General features: G+C 36.3%; 1 protein-coding gene across 9 annotated transcripts; it reads right to left on the bottom strand.

Annotated features, from left to right (window-relative positions):
- Nucleotides 1–1,250: 1,250 nt before the first annotated feature.
- Nucleotides 1,251–14,142, bottom strand: LOC145605568 (E3 ubiquitin-protein ligase JMJ24-like). Of its 9 annotated transcripts, none has more exons than XR_014105099.1 (7): nt 13,491–14,142; nt 8,555–8,732; nt 6,999–7,084; nt 6,159–6,278; nt 5,979–6,040; nt 5,663–5,801; nt 1,251–1,776 (listed from the first exon to the last, which is right to left on the bottom strand). XR_014105099.1 is itself a non-coding variant. In XM_081661643.1 (7 exons), exons 2-6 carry the CDS (start codon nt 8,703–8,705, stop codon nt 5,747–5,749), a joined length of 474 nt encoding a protein of 157 aa, XP_081517769.1. In that variant the 5' UTR covers nt 8,706–8,732; nt 13,491–14,142; the 3' UTR covers nt 1,251–1,776; nt 5,704–5,746. The 9 variants fall into 9 exon arrangements, 7 of the variants coding, with proteins under 7 accessions (XP_081517769.1, XP_081517767.1, XP_081517765.1 ...); XR_014105098.1 differs by having other exon boundaries at nt 5,679–5,801; XM_081661643.1 differs by having other exon boundaries at nt 5,704–5,801.
- Between the last annotated feature and the right edge of the window lie 8,222 nt (nt 14,143–22,364).

Below are 22,364 nucleotides of genomic sequence, written 5' to 3'. Positions count from 1 at the left end.
AATACAATTATACATGATCAACACCACTTTAAAATTATAAATAACTTTTTTGTAACCTTTGGTAGTTATAATTACCAAAAACATAATTACACAAGATCACTGTAAAAGGTAACAACAAAAAATAAAATAAAAGGGAGAAATATCGCTTTAAATAATCACGTAAGTCAGAATCGATATGTGCTTACCATATATATGCGTTCTTATGTTACTAAAATCCATAGTATGAATTGTTGTGTCGTTATCAAATTTGTGCGTACCAAATTTAGTTTCCTGAGTTACTAAAAAAATTTCTAATAACATCGTTCGAATATTTTGGGGGTTTTCCGCCATTGTTGACGACCTAAGATCATTTTCAACCACTGCTGTTGTAGGCCTTCAAGTCTCCTATTTATTTACTCCGTATTGATCAATATGCCCTCAGTTACTTGTGTGCCTTTAACAATTATAGTATTTCAACAAAAAATCCAAATTAAATCCATTTGAAATCGATAGGAAAAGAAGACCCATTTCACTACTCAATTGAAAATGGGTATATTCTGCAAGCATATCCATTTACGAATTGGAGACGATTAATGGAGGAAGAATAAGTCAATTAAACCGCAAAACCTTAATAAGGAGACAACTCGCACCAATAGCGGCACTGAGCGGCCGGAGATTGATTGAAAAGCCAGCCCGCCTCTTTAGGATTGTGATAAAGAGCACACACACGGGACCTGACCTATCATGACATTGAAATTTTAGCTAAACTTCTGATTTCTCTCTTTCTTCTAGTTTGATGTTAGTTCTTGGCATTCTTGTAGTATTAACAAAATAGCATATCTTAATCTAACTATTGACATCACTGGGTTACAGTAGGTATGATCGGGCTGCGAGCATAGTTTAATTGGTAAGGTATTTGGATTAAGTCGCGTTAACAGCACCAGTTATGCGACTCCTTATGAACCTAAAAAAAAACAATTAGGTATGGTGTTTCAAATATGGGACCTTGCTAAGAGTCTACTTAGTATCTCTAGGATCATAATTCGTGCAATAAACATGAAATGATAGCAGCAGGTTTCCCTTTAAGTGCTAACTTAAACAACACGACGTCTTGGATGAGAAATCACCAGAAAATAAGATCATAAGGAATGTCATCGGCCTTTTGCCTTTGTGCTGTTCATCGAGTGTTGTATAAATGATTATTTATTTATTTATTTATTTATTTTGTACAAAAAAAGTATTAAATTACTTGCATTGGAAATGACAATTAATTTGAAATTCAAACCTTTGAATTTTTATTCAAATTTGAATGAAAATTGAAACTAGTGGATTTTGGGCCCCTTTAAAAGAATCAATAAAATGCTACAATGTCACAATGTATGTAGGAGCCACATACATTCAATGTATGTGTAGCTTTTTCGCACTTTCTCCATGCGATTTGTTGCATCATTTTCATCAGAACTCAATACACATTCCAGTCATAGAGATCTTAGAAGTTAGAATGGCATTACAGCAACCCTACCATTACCTTACAATACCATCCAACCGGAACCGAATATATCTTACTCAATCATCCGGTGACAAGAAAGGGAGGGGCACCCAGTATTCACCTGCCGAGCAATTTGCACCACTCGCATCGACATTTCAACGACGGCTTGTGATAGGAATTGGGTCAGCCTCTTTTGTAGCTATTGGTGCTAATTTCGGGGGGATCACAAGCTTCCTCCTCGGACTTTCACCGGATACAGGGCGTAATCTCAAGCTAGATGTTCTTTATCCAACAGGAGGATATAGTCGCTGCATTCAGCCAGATGAAGGATTTGGTTAGCAAGTTCATATCATACATGCAATCTATATATTATTTGAAGCCACTATAGAGCATGAATTTAAATGTTGAATGTTTATTTCTGGACAAATACAGAGTTCATCTATCCAGCTAAATGGGTGGCGGACCAAACATTATTCTATCGAGCAGCAGAACGGGCAGAACAGGAGAGGTCACTCGATCCCCCTCCACTCAATTCTGATAAACGTAGCAAAAGGAATGTGAATGAACCAGTCGTCGCCTTTGGTCCTCCTGGCTCGACTGGTGAGCTTACCGTCAGCGTCATTGTTTCACCAGTCTCCAGATTTCAGGTAATTAAGTTTGAAGCATGGTCTATTAGTCTCAATCCTCCACCCCTGAGGTACTCTACACTCTAGCGACTCAGTACTAAGGATAAAGAAAACACACTAGTTAAACAAAATATATCTAAAGCACATTGTAAACCAATGGCACAAGCCGTACATGTACCCATGCTGATCTTAGCGCATCATCAACTATGTTTTTTGATCCTTCACCTATCTTAAACTACTACAACTGATTTCTCTGATGTTAGCTGTAACAATCAACAGTTCAACATTTACTGTAATAGGAACATTTGAATTTTTTAGTCAAATAAACAAAATTCAAAGTGAGTTATATTAGCACAATAGCACCTCTACACCAATAAGGAACTATTTTGGTTTTTGAATCGTATTTTTTTCACAGGATCGAAGCATTTAGAGGACCAAAAGAGGTAGGAGAAGCTGTTATCAGACAATAACTGCTCCCACACGCCGTCCAGATGTGAAGGCTACATTGCTGAGATCAAACCTGAGAGGCGATTATCTGAAAGACGTAAATTATTATGAATTAGAATTTAGGGTTGAAAGCTCCTCGTTTCAGCGCCATAATGTGACTGTATGTTGTGCCCAAAATGGAAGGTTATACACACTCAACGCACAAGCTCCAGAATCAGCATGGCAAAAAGTGAAAGAAGACTTCTACAAAATTGCTGCCTCGTTTAGTCTAACTTCATAACATATGCATGGAAGCATGTGTATGTACAATAAAGAACCAAAGATCAAGTAACAAATTCATGTGGTTTAAGAAACTTATCTAGCTACATTTACAGTCAGACAAGAAGGTACTACGGAGTATGAAAGACGAAGTGTACAGAATTCAGAATCATTTTGCTAGGCTTTACTAAGGATTTTATATGGTATTTAATACATATGTATCCTGGTATCCTGATAAGCAATGCCACAGTGCTGCCCTTCAGCATTCTCTCACGATAGTCATAAATTTGAGAAGGAAAAAGGAACCTAGTGAATTTTATTTTCAATCTATCTTAAATTAAAAAAAGGGCAATAATCATGCAAAACATCATTCTGCTAAATGTCTAAAATGAGGATCCATTCAAGAATTGACCCTTTTAAAACATGTTAGAAGCTAACACGTTAACATATTAGCTTCCACAATTTTCATTTACCCAATGTCCCAGTGTAAGCAATTCTTCTAAAGACAGCCATAAAAACCCATGTCAATTAACATACTTGTGAAGCAGTACATCACGAGTTATGCTGTACGGAAAAATTTGTAAACAATCTTATGGCTCAAACTTCAGATATATTAAATTTTTAGCAATTACAGACATGAGTGCAAGAGCAGAACCAGGAGTCCATACTTTCTTCCCTTGTTTATACAATTAAGCAGGAAGGGTTTTACAGTTTTCTTTTAATGGATACTAGGCTATACACCCACGGGTACATGCCTGGGTGTATCTAAGAAAGTACATTCTATTTTTAATCTTTATAATAAAGCATCTATTTTTAATCTTTATAATATAACATATACTGTTTATAGGATTATGGTTTTGCACATGAAATTTTACACACCGCATATAAGTCTCAATATATTTGAAGAAAAATTATAGGAAAAATTAGAAATAATAATCCCAACTTTCATCAATTTTGATAGAATAATCCCAACTTTAGATTACACTGGAATAATCCGAACTTTAGGGGTCTTCTTTTTCTTCAATCCCAAATACCGGTTACCGGTTGAATGGGTTACTTATTTATTTATTTTTTAAAAAAAGTGACATGTGTCACGAGATAATTGGTTTAAAAATATAAAAACAAAAAAAAAAAAAAACAAACAAAATTTTTTTTAAAAAAAAAACAAAAACACCGGCCAACCCAGAATCCGGCCACCCGAATCTTGCCGGCGGCGGCTGTGCTACTCTCCCTTCCCCTGCGCCGGTTCCTCCCCTCCCCCAACGCCGATTTCCCCCCTCCCCCAACGCCGGTGATGCGAACAACCTTCCCCCCTCTTTTACCGCCAGCAACCACCACTCGAAATTACTCGTTTTCCAGCCGCCACCACCACTCGAAATTACTCGTTTTCCAGCCGCCACCACCACTCAAAATTCCTTTTCCAGCCACCATCACAACTCGAAACTCTCTATAAAACTCACCCCAACTCCCGAAAACCCCCAAACACCCTTCCTCCACCATCAAAAACCCTAGCCGTTGGTGTTTCGTGGTGAAGTTTTTAGGGGTTTTTTGTGGTGGTTTCAAGAGGGGGTTAGAGGGGATTTCGGGGAAGGGGGATAGTGACGGTCCGGCATGGGAAGAGTGGTGCTTCGGCGTGCGAAGATCGACAGTCGGCGAGGGAGTGGTGGCGGAGGTTAGGGTGGGACGGTGGTGGAGAGGAGGTTGCTGGGTTTTTCTGATTTTTTATTTTTTTAATTTTTGAACCAATCAGGGTTTGACACGTGTCAAGTGACCTGATATAATGTCATTGACTTTTGTTGACCGATTAGGGATTGAAGAAAAAGAAGACCCCCCAAAGTTAGGATTATTCCAGTATAATCCAAAGTTGGGAGTATTCCCAAATTGATGAAAGTTGGGATTATTATTTCTAATTTTTCCAAAATAATATAAAAAGAGTTGAAAAATCTTAAACTTGAGGTAATCTAATAAAGTTATACAAAGTATATATATATATATATATATATATATATATATATATATATATATATATATATATATATATATAAAGAAAAAATTTCTACCGTCTTGCCGGCCAAAGTTTGCCATTTTTTACCTTTACTTTGTTGAGAATTAATATGATGAGTAATTTAGGCATGTTATTATTGGATATATTTCCAATACAAACTTTTTTAAAAATCCAATGTACATTAAATACTTTGGATATAAAGTTTCCTGAAAATGATCAAAAGTTACCCCAATACAAGTAAAGGTTACCCTGATATAAATAAAAATTAAATATGTTCTATTGATGAAGTCGCTCTATTTTAGGATTGAAAATCAAATCTAAGTGAGTGAAAGTAATTATATTAACCTTGTAAACTTATCCCATGGCCTATTTACATTAAAATCATGTCAGATTCCAAAGACGGATAAAAGGTACCCCAAATGTTATCCTAGAATTCTTTGATGTACAAAAATATTATTGTAAACTGGGTGTATACGAAAATTTTTCTCTTGAAAATTTATGTATACTTGTTATAAAAAGGGGTAAAAATAGTCAAACTTTGCTCTCTGATACCATGGATGGATGATTTTTTTTTTTTTTCTGAACACAAAGAGTAACAGGTATAGCTGAAATTCATTTTTTGGGATAGGTTATACACAGGTATAAACCCTCTGTGTCATGCAGGGACTATAAATTCACTTTGTGCATGCACTTTTCTTTTCTTCCCCATTCAAACATTTAAAAAGGAACAGCCAGTTCATACTAATCCAAGGAAAAAAAAAAAAAAAAAAAAAAAAAAAAAAAAAAAAAAAAAAAAAAAAAAAAACCAATAACCAAATTAAATTGGAATGTATACAAACAGAAAGAAGCACAAGTTACCAAGATGTGAATATACATTTGTTCATGCACAGACAGCTTGCCTTTGTTTTTTCATTCTCTCCGGATTCTCTGAAGCCACTGCAGTCAGATTACGATCCTCAAACACAAGCTCCAGGCCAAGCCTGCAGCAAAATAACAACTAATTATGTTCAAATTAGTAAATTACACACATGCTCTGAATTAAACATAGACAAAGCATGCATGGCTACTTTCAGAGTCACAGGTAAATTATCCACATGAATTCACCGCAGTTGCAATCACTTTCTAGATTAAAAAATAGAGCACGATATAATTTAATTTTAAGGATCCCGCTTACTTTGGGTCAAGAACCAGCTTCTGCACCTCTTTGATTGCAGAACTAGCTGCATATAGAGATATCTTTCCAACCAGAGAGCACAAGAAGATGCAAGTCAGAAACCTTCACTGACATAGAGTGGCTTACTAGTCAATTACATAACAGCAAAATTTATTCGCAACTAAATCAAGAATATTTTACCTCTACCATTTGTAGCTTTGTTGCATGATCATTTGAAAGACAGCGAATTTCTTCTGCCAGTTTCACTGCCTGCTCTAAGCTCTCAGGTGACAAGAAATCGAGACCCAACTGAGCTGTGGACTGCAAAGTCACCAAATGAATACCACAAACATCCCACAGTCAGTATAACAACTCAAAATCATCTTGCAACTCACAAGTATTGGAAGTCAAAAAAAAAAAAAAAAAAAAAAAAAGGTCAAACATTGGAACTCATACACCTCTGCTGATTATTAGGACTTATTATTTGCTAATCTGTGTAATATCATTCTGTTACTAAAGCATAGCAGCATAAACAGATAGTTTGAATTTTCATGGACATGAAAGGGGAATATGATAAGCACCTAATGAAATTTAACTCTAAAATATACTTCATTGCTCTTCCCAAATAAAAAGTCTTGGACATAAAGTCTGGCTATAGGCTAAAGAAAACACGTATAGACACGACATAAGCTGCTACAGGCTTAAACAAAAGACAAGTGATAATGCAGACAAATCGGATTATGTTCCATTTAAGCATAAGCAAGTATCCATACTTGACAGATATTATTGTCAAATAAATCACATTGACAAAAGTAGCTTAAGACAGGACCAGGATACAAAAATCAACCATTGTTCTAAAAAAAATAAAATAAAATAAAAGGAAACAGAAATCAACCATAAACAATGAGGCAAATACCAGCATGATAAAGGTAGAAACTAGCAACTTATCAGGTCCAAAATAAACAGCAAGAAAGAATGAAATTAGGTATTGACATGACCACAGCATCTCCCACTAGTACCAAAGTATTCAAATGAACTCACCTGAAGATTTCTAACTTGGAATGGACATCCAGCAGGTACAAACACGGCTTGGCCTAAGTGTTGTTCAAATGACCATGGTTCAACCCCTAAAAAGATGTTATTAACCAAGTTATTTATTTGCATCCTAACTAGTTCACCAAATTATCGAGAATTTGTGTAAATCATGCTATGGTCAGAATATCGTAAAGATATGTTCCACAAGTACAGTTGTATAATGACTAGAGAACACAAAATTTCTTTTTTGCCCTGTCATAGTGGTAAAACATAATCACCATCACACCCAGGCACATAAGTAAAGATTCTCTCATAACAAATGAACAGCATGAGAAATAAAAGAAATTAAGAAAAGGCATAGGTACGAAAACAACAGAGGTGAAATAAACCTATGAACCATTGAGCTAGAGAGAAAAGCAAGTAGCAAAAAATGTTGTTATGGGTTGCAGCAAGAGGGAGGGGAGGCTATTGTAAGAGCATGAGATTGACCACAAGTTACTCAATTCAAGAAAGCCACATATGGTTTACATTAGAGTAGAAATATAGATAGATCATTTGAATATTAATTGGAACCCAAGGATTTCATATAAATCTAGCAATCTATAAGAAAAATGATGGAGAATACAAGAAGATACAGTAAAGGATATCACAAGTCCACTAAAAAAATCAAGCAGAAACAAATATAGGAGCCACAATCACGCATACAACAAGGGCCAATCTAGGAAGAACTGCGTGAAAATGATCACAGAAAGAAGCTAGATGGACAGCCTGAGTGCCTGACACCAGAAATAATCTGAACTTCACACTGGGTATCAAAATTTTCTATCAACATCCTGAGCCGACTAGATCTAAATGAAATTTTCTATCAAAACTCTGAGCCGACTGGATCTAACTTTTACACAAATGAAGACCAATCCCTGATGAGTGATTACAATATGGGCAGATTTTCCTAAATGAATGATGTTCTCAGTCCTACGCACATCTCAAAAGCATGAAACTTAACTATAAAAAGAGGCTGGTGGAAGCCAAAACATGGTTCAAACTATAAAGTACCACAATGAGACAAATAACAACCTATTGGATGGGAAACAACAAAGATTCAATGCCATTGACGGCAGTTCTCAATTATGTTTAGGTTAAAGACATACAAAGAAGTCAGAAACAAAAACCTCAATTACAGGATTCCTCAATGAACCAGCAACTTACCGACTTCCTCGATCAACTTTCGTTTATGGTGATCATTGAGATACACTGCTTCACTATAGAGAGGGCTAGTAACCTAAGATTCCAGAAATTAGGAATATTAGGATCAGAAAAAAGTTTTTATAGCTAGTGATTTCTCAAAAGATCATTGTTTACCGTATTGGACATTCCGAATTCCTCCTAATGGGATCTAAGATATTGAGTTAGCTTTGGAACATCCTCCCATCGAAAGACATCCCAAATGGCCCCTGGATGTTTGTCACAGGAAATCACTCCTTGTTCCATTTGCTCATGTCCAAGATCGATATTTTGGCATTCGGTATCTTCTATTTGCTCATCTAAATTTATATCAAGCTTACCCTTATTTACATTTTCCCTATCATCTCCATCAATGGGTAAACTAACTGGAACTTCTTCATTTAAGTCCCTGCATGGATATCCAGAAAAATCTTGCACCTGACTTTCCCCACAAGCTTTCTGTATCTTGGCATTGTTTTCTTTGACTTTCATTTCACAAGAATGCACCAAGAGGTATACCTGCAAGGAAATCAAGAAACATTGCCACTACCAAAGTAAGAAACATCTCAAACACAAAAGGCTGAAGGAGAGCGAAAAGATGAGACAGAATCAAGAATACTCTTGAACTTGAAATATTCTATGTTTATTTTTTATTTACATCAGTTTAAATAAGAATCATACATGAACCATGGAATCAAAATTGTTTATGATCTTAATAATGCCATTGTACTCAAATGATACTACCTCCGTTTCAAGTTTTTTGCAATTTTGGAGTCGACATGGACTCCTAGTCAAAATATGAGAAATGGAGATTAAGTAAAGAGAGGGCATGTGATTAAGAAGTATGAGAGAGAATGTGGGTCCCAGTTTGTTAAATTAACTTTATAAAATCTGCCAACTTTTTGGGGGTAAAAGTTTCCCCCCAAAAGCATTGTATTGAAATTTTCAACCAAAAAATAAGGAACTGCCAGTTTTTTTTTTGCATGGCTAACTTTAAATTTTACCCACAAAGTCATACCCTATTTATACAACTACAATTACCAAGGTTCAAAATTAATGTTTATCCACTACTACTAGAGCTTAAAAAAAAAAATCACAGTACACTACATAATAATAATGAAGTCCTAGCAGTGTACAATCTTCTAGCAGCCAAAAAATTCTTCTTCTACTCTCATTCAAACTGAAATTTAAAGAAAGAAAAGAACAAAAAAACCAAAAAAAAAAAAAAAAAAAAAAAACCACAACATGGCAGACATGTTTGATGAGGAATTTTACAATTTGGAGCGAATTTTAATGGAAGAGGAGCATATCATTCACTCAGAAAATGAAGAACAACATAGTCCACTAAACAAGAGACGCAAACCACATTTAAAGCTCCACAAAAAAAGGGCATTAATTGACACTATGTTAGCAATGCAACAAGATGGAAAGCTACCAAGGGGCCTCAAATTATCACTTTTCAGAGAGTGTGATGTTCACAAGAGTACAATAACAAGACTTTGGGATGATGTATGCAAGCAAAGACAAAATAGGGGGGTGGTTGATGTCAGTTCAAAGGCAATTGGCAAAACCGGGCCAAAACCAAAAGAGTACTCTGATGAATGGTTGCAGTTAGTTCCCCTCCACTTGCGGACAACTGAAAGAAGCTACGTTGGGTACTTAAAGATCAGCCATGTCACCATTCAAAGGCTGAAAAAGAGGGGTAAGCTGAGATGCCACGACATGAGCAACAACAAACCAGCTTTAACAGAAGCCCACAAGATAGCAAGATTGAAGTGGGTTTTGTCACACATCAACCCTCCTACTACCCCAGTATCGAATCCAACTTTTGATGACATGCAACATGTAGTACACATAGATGAAAAGTGGTTTTATTTATGCCGCGAGACAAGAAGGTTCTACTTGCTTCCCACAGAGGATAATCCATATAGATGCCAAGTGTCTAGAAGGTATAAGATCAAGGCTATGTTCATGGGTTTGATTTCAAGGCCAATATACAACCATAATGGGGTGATAACACATGATGGTAAGTACGGGATTTTTCCCTTTGTTTACTATCAAACAGCAAAAAAAAAAAAAAAAAAAAAAAAAAAAAAAAAAAAAGCAAGAACAGGAAGAAAGGAACTTTGGAACCAAAGGCATTGCAGAATGTTAACAGGGAAGTTATTAGGGACATGCTTATCAACAAAGTCATACCAACAATCAAGCAAAAATGGCCAGCAGATATGGACAAAAACATCTTCATCCAGTGGGACAACGCCAAACCCCATCAAATACCAAAAGATGAAGAGTTTGTTGCAGCGTGTACTCAAGATGGATTCAACATACAATTCATACATCAACCTCCTCAATCCCCAGACCTGAATGTGCTAGATTTGGGCTTATTCAACGCGATTCAATCCATCCAATATCATTCATTCCCAAAAAACCTAACTAAGTTAATAGAAAGGGTTGAAGAGGCATATGAGTGGTTTGAACCTCACGTAAACAGAAACAGTTGGTTGACTTTACAGGCTTGTATGATTGAGATACTAGGAAAACAAGGAGGTAACAACTACCCCCTCCTCATAAAGGCAAAAAAAGACTTGAAAATTTGGGATTGTTGCCTGATAATTTGGAGGTGGAGAAAGAGTTAGTGGAGGAAGTTGTGAAGTACCTTAATGAGAGGCTAATAGTAGCAGATCCAGAGGAAACAAACTAAGAAGTGGATGCTGATTAAGCATTTAAGCAAGAACCGACCAAGCAAAGACTGCCACACATAACCATTTTTTGCTTAAGCATACGAGAGGGACTCAAATATGATTTGGTTATGTGTGTAAACAAAGGTATTTTGTGCTTCTGTTTTTTTTTTTTTTTTTTTTTTAAGTGGTTTGGATATTATGTAATCAATCTAAAAGGCAGTCAGTCATGTAGTAATATCCATGGTCAGATAATTATGTCATTTTGTTCATCTATGTTTTTTTTGTTTTTTTTTTTTTTAGTGGTTTGGATATGTTTTGAATCTTAAGTGCAGTTAGTCACTTAGTGATAGCCATGGTCAGATAATTGTGTCATTTGTGCTAATTGAATGTTATGTAATGAAAAAGAGCATTTTGAATTTGAACATGAATGACATTCTAGCACATTCTAATCATAAGAAAACGGTTTACAGGTTTATGTGCATATTGAATCAATCTTGAGTGACATCTTAAATCCATCAGAGAGATTACAATTTAATCACGAGAAATGAAATCCTATTTGTTACCTCAACAATGTTAAAATTGGAGCAAATCAAACAAGACATTTCAAGAACAGATGAGTCCCCTCATCATTTAGATTTAGTAACAAGAATGATCTCTCAAATTGAATCATTGAGATCTTAGGGACTCTATGTTGCAAAAACAGACCACAACAAAGGGACTCACTTAGCATGTTTAAGACATGGTCCCTCAAAGACTTTTCATCGAGACCAAATACAAACATTTAGTATTGTCATCATCCATCAACCACCATAACCCCAACAGGGACTCACAAATTAAAGCACGTATGTGCTTACAAAGCACAAAGCACAGGGAGTAATAATACCAGAAGCAACAACAAACTCAATCACCCAAGCAACAACAAACTGAGTTCACTAAATCATATCAACAACAAAATTCACACCAATAGTTTCCGATTACACTACATAATCGGTTGGGATTTGGCCATTTCAGAATAAAATTGGATTGTATTAGTGATTAAAAGGTACTCAAAGTATATTGTGCCTACTTATAAGAGTCATAACTAAACAATTATTCTGTAAATGGATACAAGTTATATCGAATACTTGACACAAATTAGCATGTTTTATTACAGATGTTGCATTAGAATGATTGTTATGTTCAATTACAAGCTTAAAATGTTAAATCTTGATCACTACAAGAATAGCAACTGCTTATTCCACCAAGAAGCTGAGATTGTAAGGATTTTAAGGCAAGATCAATACAGTAAACTCACAAGCCTTTGTGCAACAAAATCATACTTATTTGATCCCCTCTCTTAAGTAACTAACTGTTAAATCCCAGCTAGAGGATGAACAAAAACAAGTCATAGTAAACTTCCTCAAGATCAAATAGAGTAAAGACAAGACTAGAGACTGAACAAATGTAATACAAGATCGGATTGACGAGATCGTGGAAGTGAGCTTTGAACTGATCTTTAGCTTGTTCAAGCAAGCAAAACTAGACGGCAAACACACATTGAGGTCATTGACTCGTACACCTTACAAGTGTTGCAACTTGTAAACCATTGCTAATGATCAACTGATCAGGCATTCAAGGACATAGCAATCGTGATTCATACAAAGACGAATGAACAAATCATTGAAGCGCGAACATAATCCCAATGAAACCAAGATCTAATTAACCAAGTCAATTAAGTAATTAACCATTACAACCCAAAATTTAACTATTAAGAGTCTATTAATAATTACATCTATTATAACCCTAACAATCGGATCACAAGCTACAAAACATTAGATGAACAATAATTTCCTCAATCCAATTTCGCCGTCAAAATTGAAACCACCCAATTCTTTACCAATCAATGCAAGCAAAAACAATTAGCACCATTTCATTACCATTAATTAATTCATTATTATTAATCAGCTTAAAATCAAATAGTATGACAATTATGTATCAAGATTCTACAAAATTAATTGCAGTTGTAACATTATTCAACTCAACAATTAACACTTTTTTTTTCTTCGTTACATAATTTAACACTTCCCATTATACAATCAACTTAAAAAAAAGTCGAATTTTGGTTAAGCACTTCCCATTATACAACCTAAATTCAACCACCAAGCACGTATGTATAAATTAACCATTACAACCAAAATTCAATCACCAAGCACGTATGTATAAAATTCGCCGTTGTTGCCCATTACAACCAAAATTTAACACTTCCCATTAGAACACAAAGCACGTATGTGCTCACAACGCACAGGAAGTAACAATACCAAAAGCAACAACAAACTCATTCACCAAAGCAACAACAAACTCAATCACCAAAGCAACAAAATTAATGTTAAACACAAAAGCAATAACAAACTGAGTCCACAAAATCATATCAACAACAAAATTCACACCCCCTGGCCAGCAACTACTGTTACTGGCAACCAATCAAGCACATACAAATCTCCTTCTCAATGTAACCAACAATTAACATATAACCAGGGACTCAATTTCACAATGCCCTAACAATTAACAATTACGGTAAAACATAATCAATATAAAAAAGGGATTCAGAAATCGTCACCAATGGAGGGTCAATTAACCCCTCTTTCGGAGCAGCAGCACTGGGATCATTTCCCCCCTCATTCAAAGCAGCAACAGGGTCATTTTTCCCTCATTCAAAGCAGCAACAGGGTCATTTTTCCCCTCATTTTCCCCCTCATCCTCTACATCAGATCTTTGTTTTTTCGCCCTTTCACTGCTCGTGGGTATCGTTTCTTCCAAAACCCTCTTTTTTTTCTCTTCTCCTCTTCTTCAGCATCAATAGATCTGAGAACTTTACCCACAGCGGTGAGGGAATTTTCGCTCAAAACATCACCGAACTTCCCAGAATTGTAGTATCTTCTAGCCCACAAAAACCCATCTTCCAGCGCATCGTATATAGCATCAAGCAACTCAACCTCCTTTTCATCCTTGCGAAAATAGCATATGCAAGAGGCTCGTAATCTATCATTTTTGTGGGACTCAAACACGCAGATCTACTCAATTTTTCCAGAGAAACGGATGAACAAGGAGGCTCGAGAGAGAAAGAGTGACTGAGTGAACAAGGAAGATCTGCTGTTTTTTGAAGAGAGAGAAACAAGGAAGATCTGCTCGTTTTTGAAGAGAGAGAAACAAGGAAACGAAGAGAGAGAAACAAGGAAGATGAAGAACAAGTAGAATTAGGGTTCAATTTCTGGAAATAACAATTGAAGGCTTGATGAATTAATGAGTTAGTTGGGAATTGGAATAAAGAATTAGATTTGGTGGGAACCTTCTGTCCCGTGCAATGTACGGGTTGTTCATAGATAATTGTATTGAGAGATGAGTGAGAAAATATCAATAAATTAGTATGGGTGTAATGTGTAACAAAAACCATGATTAAAGAAATTTATCTTTTTAGACTTTGATTCACAATGAAGCTGTGTAAAAAAGAAGGTGAGGGGAACTAAAATTAAATAAGAAAAGGAAAAGGTTGAATTGAAGAGGGGAGATGAAGATGAAAGGTTTAATGAAAGAGTGAAGAAAGATATTGTAATAAAAAAAAAATTAAACATATAAGATGACATGTGGCACATTGGCTTGGAAAAGAAGATGGAGAAGTGTAATAGGATGAGGACACATGTCTTTTTGGTTTGAGTTTTTAAATACTAATAAGTATAGAATACTAAGTATAGATGTTAGATTAGTAATTTCATAAGTTTACGGTTTAAATTCTAATTGGGGTTATTAAATTCTAAGTAAGGGTATATATGTCATTTCATTTAAAAAAACTTACTAAAAATGGAAAAAGTTGGAAAGTTGCAATAAATGTGTAGCAGATGTTTTTGGCAAAAGTTGCAAAAAACTTGAAACGGAGGTAGTATAATAAAGCACCCCCTCCCACAACATAAAAAAGGTTCTTTTTCTTACCCTACTCAAAAGTGAAATTCCTTTTTGTTTCCTACTTCAAAGGCTTTAAAAGGGTCTATTTATTGACTAAATAATAAAGCCCGAAATACAAGTTCAGCTCCGTGCGAAACAAATAATGTTTCTCACAGGGGTAAAAATGTCATGAAAAATGAAGTGCAGGGCTGAACTTGTAATTACATAAGTTCACGGCAATAATAGAGGAGATTGACTTCTAAAGTTTGACTAACGGTCAAGCACACTCACTAACGACTGTTAAACGAAGCCAAGCCCTAGGAGAGAGAGAAGGCGAAATTCTGAGTTCGAATGGGCGAATTACGACAACTTGAGTGGATGATCTGAGTATCGTCGGCTGAGTGGATGATCTGAGTATCGTCGACTGAGCTGAGTTCTGTATGTCGGAATTGATCGACTTCAGTCGGAATTGATCGAGTTCTGTCGGAATTGATCGAGTTCTGTCGGAACTGATTGTTCAATTCGTAACATTGTAAGTATGTGTTATGCTATTATGTGGTTTAATTCCATATTGAAATGTTTTGTATTCAATTTTGCCCTTTTAATTCCATATTGAACTGTTTTGTATTCAATTTTGCCCTTAGCTGCATGTTGATTCAACTTGGACAACTTGTTGATAAACAATTATACTTTTTATGTTTAAATTGTTGCCTTTATTCAATGCTGCACGTTGATTGATAATACCGATTGATAATGTGCTATGTCAAATATGGATGCCATATATAAGTGTTTGCAGTAAGTTTTTTCTCAATTATTGGAGATAATGTGCTCTGTCAAACATGGAAGAGGGATGTCATCAAAGGTAAATTAGAAATAAATTTCTGTTGTATTGACTTTGATCAATTTAGCAGTGTAGGAACTTTGTACATAATCGGTCAATTATAATGTTAACAGGGCAAAAATGGATTAGCAGATCTATGGGGGAAAGTACTACCAATTGAACTTTTTGTGGTAAGGATTTATAAGGAGCATTGTATTGTATTGAAATATTCAATTTATTATCTTAATTATGTTGTTTTTGTGAAGGATAATCTTATTAGCCTAGGCGGTCAAGTTAAGAGAAAGGGTGAGGTAATCAAGAAGCAAGGGGAATTGTTTGGTAGGGTATGTGTCACTATATTGATGAGTATGTTTTATGCTATTTTGAAGATCAAATGCATTTGTATAAATGAGTGTGTTTGTTATAATTTTGTGTTCGCTCCCATTTGAATTGCAGCCTCCAAATATGAACTGCCGTATTGTGACCTTTTCTAGAATATGCCACACATTCGATGAGAGAAGAACTCATTGGGTTAATGAAATAGGGTTAGGTGGGTTATTGACTATTCCAACTAACATACACTTGCCTCGACAGTTAGGGTATTGGATAATGACTCGTATTGATCCTGTGAATAAGGTGCTTATTGCTCCGGATGGCAAACAATTTAGGCTAGCTGCTAACCAAGTGCATTGGGTATTAGGCATTCCTAATGGGGGCATAACTGTCCCCACTAGTAAATCGATGTCACCTATGTTGCATGATAAGGTTATTAGCATCCAGGAAAAAATATGGTCAACCATCTAAGACTAGGTCAAAGAAGTTTGTCGGAAGGGTTTATACATCTATAGGCATACCTGTGAATTCCAAGATTATGGAACGGGTGGAGGGAAAATGGGAGGCACGTGAGGAGGAGGAATTTAAGACATTATTCTTGTTGTTATCACTTGAAATGGTGTTATGTCCAACACAGTCTCCAAGGTTGGCTTGTGATTTGTTTCCTGCTATTACCTGTGCAATGAATGCTTCCTGTTACAATTGGTGTGAGTTGGTGTTGAATAAGTTGATGGAGAGTGTTTCCCGTTTTGCACGGCGTTTTTACTCCACTAGTGTAGCCGGCGGATGTGGTGGTTGTACAATATTTGCTGCGGTATGTAATTAAAATTTCAAAACAAGCTAATTTATGTTTTGTTTTGTTCTGATGCAATTTTTATTGATATTTCATATTTGATGGTTGTGATAGGTATTTTATCTTGACAAGTTAAACCAGTTTCCTGTGCAATGGGGTGAATTTCCTAGATTTAAGGTGTGGAACATGAACAAGATTGGTGTTGCTATTAAGCGTGATCGGTTTGCAAGCGGAGGTGATTATGGAAAGTTAGGGGTTAGTGTACAATTTCAGTTAAAGGATTACTATGGTTGTGTTAACAATAATGAATTGTGATTATGTGTGTTAATTGTTATAGAGTTTAGATGTAACATATGGCGAGAATCATCCCAAGGATGCTAGGGATAGTAATGGCCCTTCGTCTATGACTGAGGTATATTAATGATTGTTTGTGACCTAGTTTTTATATTGTTCCACCTTTATTCTGGTTATAATAATGGAGTTGTATATTGTTTATATCCATGTTAGGGTTTTGTTCATGAGTTTGTTCAACCTCTCGGCTATGACTATACACGAGGCGGAGGCGTGGTGCTCCAAAGAACTCAATTCCAAATCAAGTAAAATGGAATAAACGTTGTTGTCGATCGACCTCTGAAGCAGGCCTTGTGTCTTCAAATCCAAGCAATTCCAATACTCAATTGCCATGTGCTGAAGAACCTCACCTCTGTCATGTTATTTCTGCTCGTGATGTCGGTTCATTAAATTGGTAGGTAACCTTGCTAATTATTTTGTACATGTTTTTATTGTGTTGTTTGTTAGCTGATTTAGCTGATTTGGCTCTCCTTTGATATCAATTGAAGGACCATATCTTCAGATTTGGTGTGTCTATTAACTCGACTTGTTACATAGGTAATGTTTAAGCAAACTCAATTGTCATAATTCTTATTTTTTTTACATGTCCACCGCACTTATGGTTTTGTAAACAGTTTCATAATGTACGAAGCAAACTCAATTGTCATAATTCTTATTTTTTTTACATGTCCACCGCACTTATGATTTTGTAAACAGTTTCATAATGTACGAAGGATGGGATTACGCGACGGTTGTAATCTTGTGAGAATGGCTGCCAGTACTCAGGTTTCACTACTAGAAATAGGACTATTTCCGACGGATTGGTTCCGACGGACACCTAATTCCGTCAGAAACATAGGAAATTCCGACGGATTTTTATTCCATAGGACATTTACGTCGGAAATCCGTCGGAAATTTTCCGACGGAATATAAATCTGTCGGAATATATGGGCTTTCCGACGGAATTTTCCGTCGAAAATGTAATTTTCCGACGGAATTAAAATCCGTTGGAAATTTCCGACGAAATATTCCGTCGGAATATATTTTTAAAAAAAAAATTTCAAACCCTAATATTCAGCCCCCCTTTTATATTTCACCCTCAGCCGTTTTTTTTCACTTCCCCCTTTTCATTCTCTCTCCTTTCTCCTTTTCCCTCCTCTTTCTCTCTCCTTCTCCCTCTGATGTTTCTTTCTCTTCTTTCCTCTCCTTCTCCCTCCTCTTTCTCTCTCCTTCTCCCTCATCTTTCTCCGTCATCTCACCAACGACTGCTGTCGTCTCACGCCGCTGCCACCCATATAAATCCCTTTGCCGCGCCAATTGTGCTACGTTTTTTATTTTATACGGTTTTTAAGGTTAAATTCGAGAGTTTTTATTGTCGAGTTAAGCCTTATTAACCTAAATTTGGTGAAATTCGAAGCTAATTTCATAATTAAAGGTATGTTTTGATGTTTTAATGTTCTTTCTTTTGTTTTAAAGTTTTTTTTTTTTAAAAAAATTTGGGTTCTGGTGGCTCGTTGGTGGTTTTAGAGTCAGTTTAAGGGTGGGTCGAGGGAGGTGGTGGTGGGTGCCACCAGGGCCAAGGGTTAGGGTTAGGGTGGGGTGGGTTAGGTTGGTAAGAGAAGGTTGGTTTGGTTACGGTTCGGTCGGGTCTAGGTTAGGGGTTTGGATGTTTTAGGTTGGGTCTGGGTTAGGGGTTTGGGTTTGGGTTAGACGTTTGGGTGTTTTAGGTCGGGTTTGGGTTAGGGTTTGGGTCTGGGTTAGGTTTGGTTTTGTGGGGTGGGTTAATTTAGTGGGTGGCGATTAGGGTTGAATGGGTTAAGGTGTTGGTAGATCTGGGTTATTGAGTTAGGGTCGTGGTGGGTCTGGTTGGTGGGTTCGTTCGGGTTAGGTGGGTTAGGGTTGAATGGGTTAAGGTGGTGGTGGTGGCTTAGGGTCTGGTTGGTTTAGATGGTGCGGTGCGTGGTAGCGGCTTGTGGGGTGGCAGTAGGGGTTGGACGTGGTGGTGGGTGGTGGTATGGGGTGGGGTGGGGTGGGTTTTTTTTATTTTTATTTTTTTTGGTAGACGTTTCCGACGGATTTGTTTTCCGTCGAAAATTTACGACGGACTTTCCCGGGCCGGAATATGTCTTCCGATGCATGATTTCCGTCGGAAAAGTGCTTCTGACGGAAATTCCGTCGGAAAAGCCCTTTTTCCTACAAAGGGTTCTCCGACGATAGTTTCCGACGGAATTCCGTCAGAAACCCTATTTCCGACGGAAAACAGGGAGTTTACGAGGGACTTTTTCCGTCGAAAATCGACACTTTTCTAGTAGTGCTTGTGGTTGTCCTTACCATTAATTTTTAGATGATATTATATTTGTTTGAAGAGTACTTACTCATTCTGCTGTTTATGCAGACTGAAGTGTTGTTCTGTGGTGGTGCTAATGGATTGCAACTACTGCTACATAGCCTAAATACCTTTCTCCAATCTCCATATAGTCAGTTTCTGGCACTTGTTGCACAGGTTAGTTTGGGTTTGTTTTCTGACATTTTCCTCAGAAAATTGGTTGATTTGGACTAATTTGATTGAAACTTATGGACCAGATGCATGATCGAGATGCTGGACGAAGTTGTACTTGGCTTGTTGCAAAATCAGGAACGCTAACAAAAAATGGAGAGCCTACTGAGTTATGTGTCTTGCGAGCTGACTATCCATCACCGTCCTTTCATGTTATAACGAGCCTTGTAAGTTTGTTAATCGTGTCATGTTGTCGCATAAAGGAGGATGATATTCGGATGCATTATGAATTAATCAACACTTGTGTTTTGTTTTCAAGGAGGAGCTTCAAAAGAATTTTATGCTGCTATTTATGATGAATGGTTCAAACATTTCCCATGTAAATTTATTGTACTAGCTAAATAAGGTCTTCCGTGTATTCGATAAATTGAAGGCATTTTTATCTTGTTTTATAGAGTACAATGTTTATTTGTTGTTGGAATAACAATTATTGGGCTATGTGATGTAGTACCCATTCATTGATAACATGAGTTTGTATTTTTTTTTTTCAGCCTTTGGTCTGGTGTTACATATTTGGGCTGGTGTTACATATTTGGGCTGGCCCAAATTATAGGTAATTTTGACCAAATTCATTCTTTCGTTTCAGTTTCAAATAAGCTCAATTTTGTCAAAGAAAATAAGAAAATAGATTTTGATAAAAAAATCTTGACTAAATATGAAATTATTGACAAATAATATTGATTGACTAAATCTGAAATAATTTACTCTGATTTTCGCGACTTTATTTGGCAAGAAAATATTTTTTTATAATAAAAATATGTACTTTAACATTTTTTGTTCTTGTCAAAGGAAACATTTGGACAAAAAATATTGACTTAATTTGAAAATATTGACAAAAAATATTGACAAAAAATGTACATCACTTATAGGAGGTTAATGATAAGTCTTGGTCATTTAGTCATTCATTTTTTGGTTGTAGTTAACAAGTTCCTATTTTGACCCTTCAAAATTACTATAAATCTTCATTTTTATATTCTAATTTTTTGATTTGTTAATTCCACTAATTATGCTATATTCCCATTCCCATTCCCATTATGCTCTACTAACTTTCATTCACCTAATACTATTATAGTAATGCATAACACACAATGGCAATTACATTGCCTTAATTCATACATTAAACAAAGTACTCGGAGTAACAGTCACATAAGTCTTAGTTAATACAAACCACCTACATACGAATTACATAAACTAAAAACGATAATAATAAAGACAAATCCTTAGGAGCAACACTTCTTTTGAAATACCACCTCCACCCATAGGAACAGATCTTAGGCATCTCCACCATAAGAACCACTTCCCTCGCCAGCAGCGGCGGTTGAATAACCACCTGCCTCACCATTGGCTGGGCTAGCAGGCTGCTTCGTTATAGATCACACAAAATAATTAATACTAGGCAACATTTACATAACAAATTATAATACAATGGGAAAAAAAGGAAAATTAGGAATGAATACTCACCATAAGAACGCCCAGGACCCTCAAAGGGCAATTCCCCATTCCAACAACAATAAACTCTCCCGAAGAAACCTTCCTTTCATTCCAAATCACAGCCACGCCACCACATATCCCAATACTCTCGTCAAGGGACTAGTCAACCTCGTTACCAAGAACCTTAACAACTTCTTCAAAGTTCTTCCTACCAACCCTAAGTTCGGTTATAATGAAAATGATTGGCTTGTGGACAACAAAAACATTAAGAACATTCCACCTAAATGAAGGACGGGTAACACCACGTGCATTCCATACAACAATGGACGAGCCTAAGTCAAATGCTAGACTACCTTTTTTGAAGCTACAGTCAAGTGCAACATCCATGTACCTAAGAAAAGGGTCAACCTTAAACCTACTAGTACACGCAGTAATCACTTCTCGATAAAACTTATCCACATTTTCCCTTCAAGTAAATAAAATGTGAAAAAGGAAAGATCAGATTGAATGATTTTGAACATTGCAGGCTGTGGAGCTCATTGCCTTCTGCTGCTGCCTTTGGTTGACTTAATTAAGGGAAAAATGCTCATAACGAAAACGACCATGGGGCATAACCCATTAACTGTGTAATCTTTGCTCCAAAAACTCAAAGTTTAATCGATGTACACATAGGGTCTGTTCTCATTGATTGAACTTAGCTGAACTGAACTAAACTCAGCTGAACTGAACTTAACTTAACTTATTAGAGCTGAGCTGAGCAGAACTGAACTGAATATTTTATAAGAGAAGGAAATTAGGAGCTGAACTGAACTTAACTGATTAGAGCTGAGCTGAACTGAAAATAATCGTATGAGAACAGGCCCATACTGTTTTAGAATTTTCTTGAAATTTATTAGTTACACTATGGAGGAGATAAAGTTCGGGATGAGGTAGATTTTGGGGTTTATTATTATCACCATTAACACGCGACATTTCTCAGCAACATCCACAGAGAAAACATTATCATAAAGTTCATGATCCCCCCCTAAACGACCTAGGCAAGCCTCCTCAACACGGTACTCTCATCAAACCACCTTTAAATCTTTTCAGATGAAGAATACCTGGCCTGGAGGAAATAAAATCGGTGCATCTGTAAGTATTGCTTTATCAGCTTCAAAGACCGCTCTTTGATTTAACTCCTGGAAAGATAGTAAGACACCAAAATAGTGAATAAGCAACACCACGATCAAGATTAAACATACATGTAAAATGTAAAGTAGATAAAATAAAATAAAAGGATTAGGAAAAAAAT

The sequence above is a fragment of the Chenopodium album genome, chromosome 22 (genome assembly GCF_948465745.1).
Source record: "Chenopodium album chromosome 22, dcCheAlbu1.1, whole genome shotgun sequence".
Classification (NCBI taxonomy): Eukaryota; Viridiplantae; Streptophyta; class Magnoliopsida; order Caryophyllales; family Amaranthaceae; genus Chenopodium; species Chenopodium album.
The sequence above is the reverse complement of the archived record's forward strand: the minus strand, read 5'-3'. Positions and strand labels throughout refer to the sequence as shown.

Bases quoted from the DNA above. Each gene is read 5' to 3' on its own strand.
- LOC145605568 (XM_081661638.1), bottom strand. From the start codon at position 8,705: ATGAAAGTCAAAGAAAACAATGCCAAGATACAGAAAGCTTGTGGGGAA. The intron at 7,085-8,554 runs GTAAGCTTGATA...ACATCTTTTTAG, and splicing joins TAGGGAAAATGTAAATAAGG to GGGTTGAACCATGGTCATTT. The intron at 5,785-5,978 runs GTAAGCGGGATC...ATTTTGCTGCAG, and splicing joins AAGCTGGTTCTTGACCCAAA to GCTTGGCCTGGAGCTTGTGT.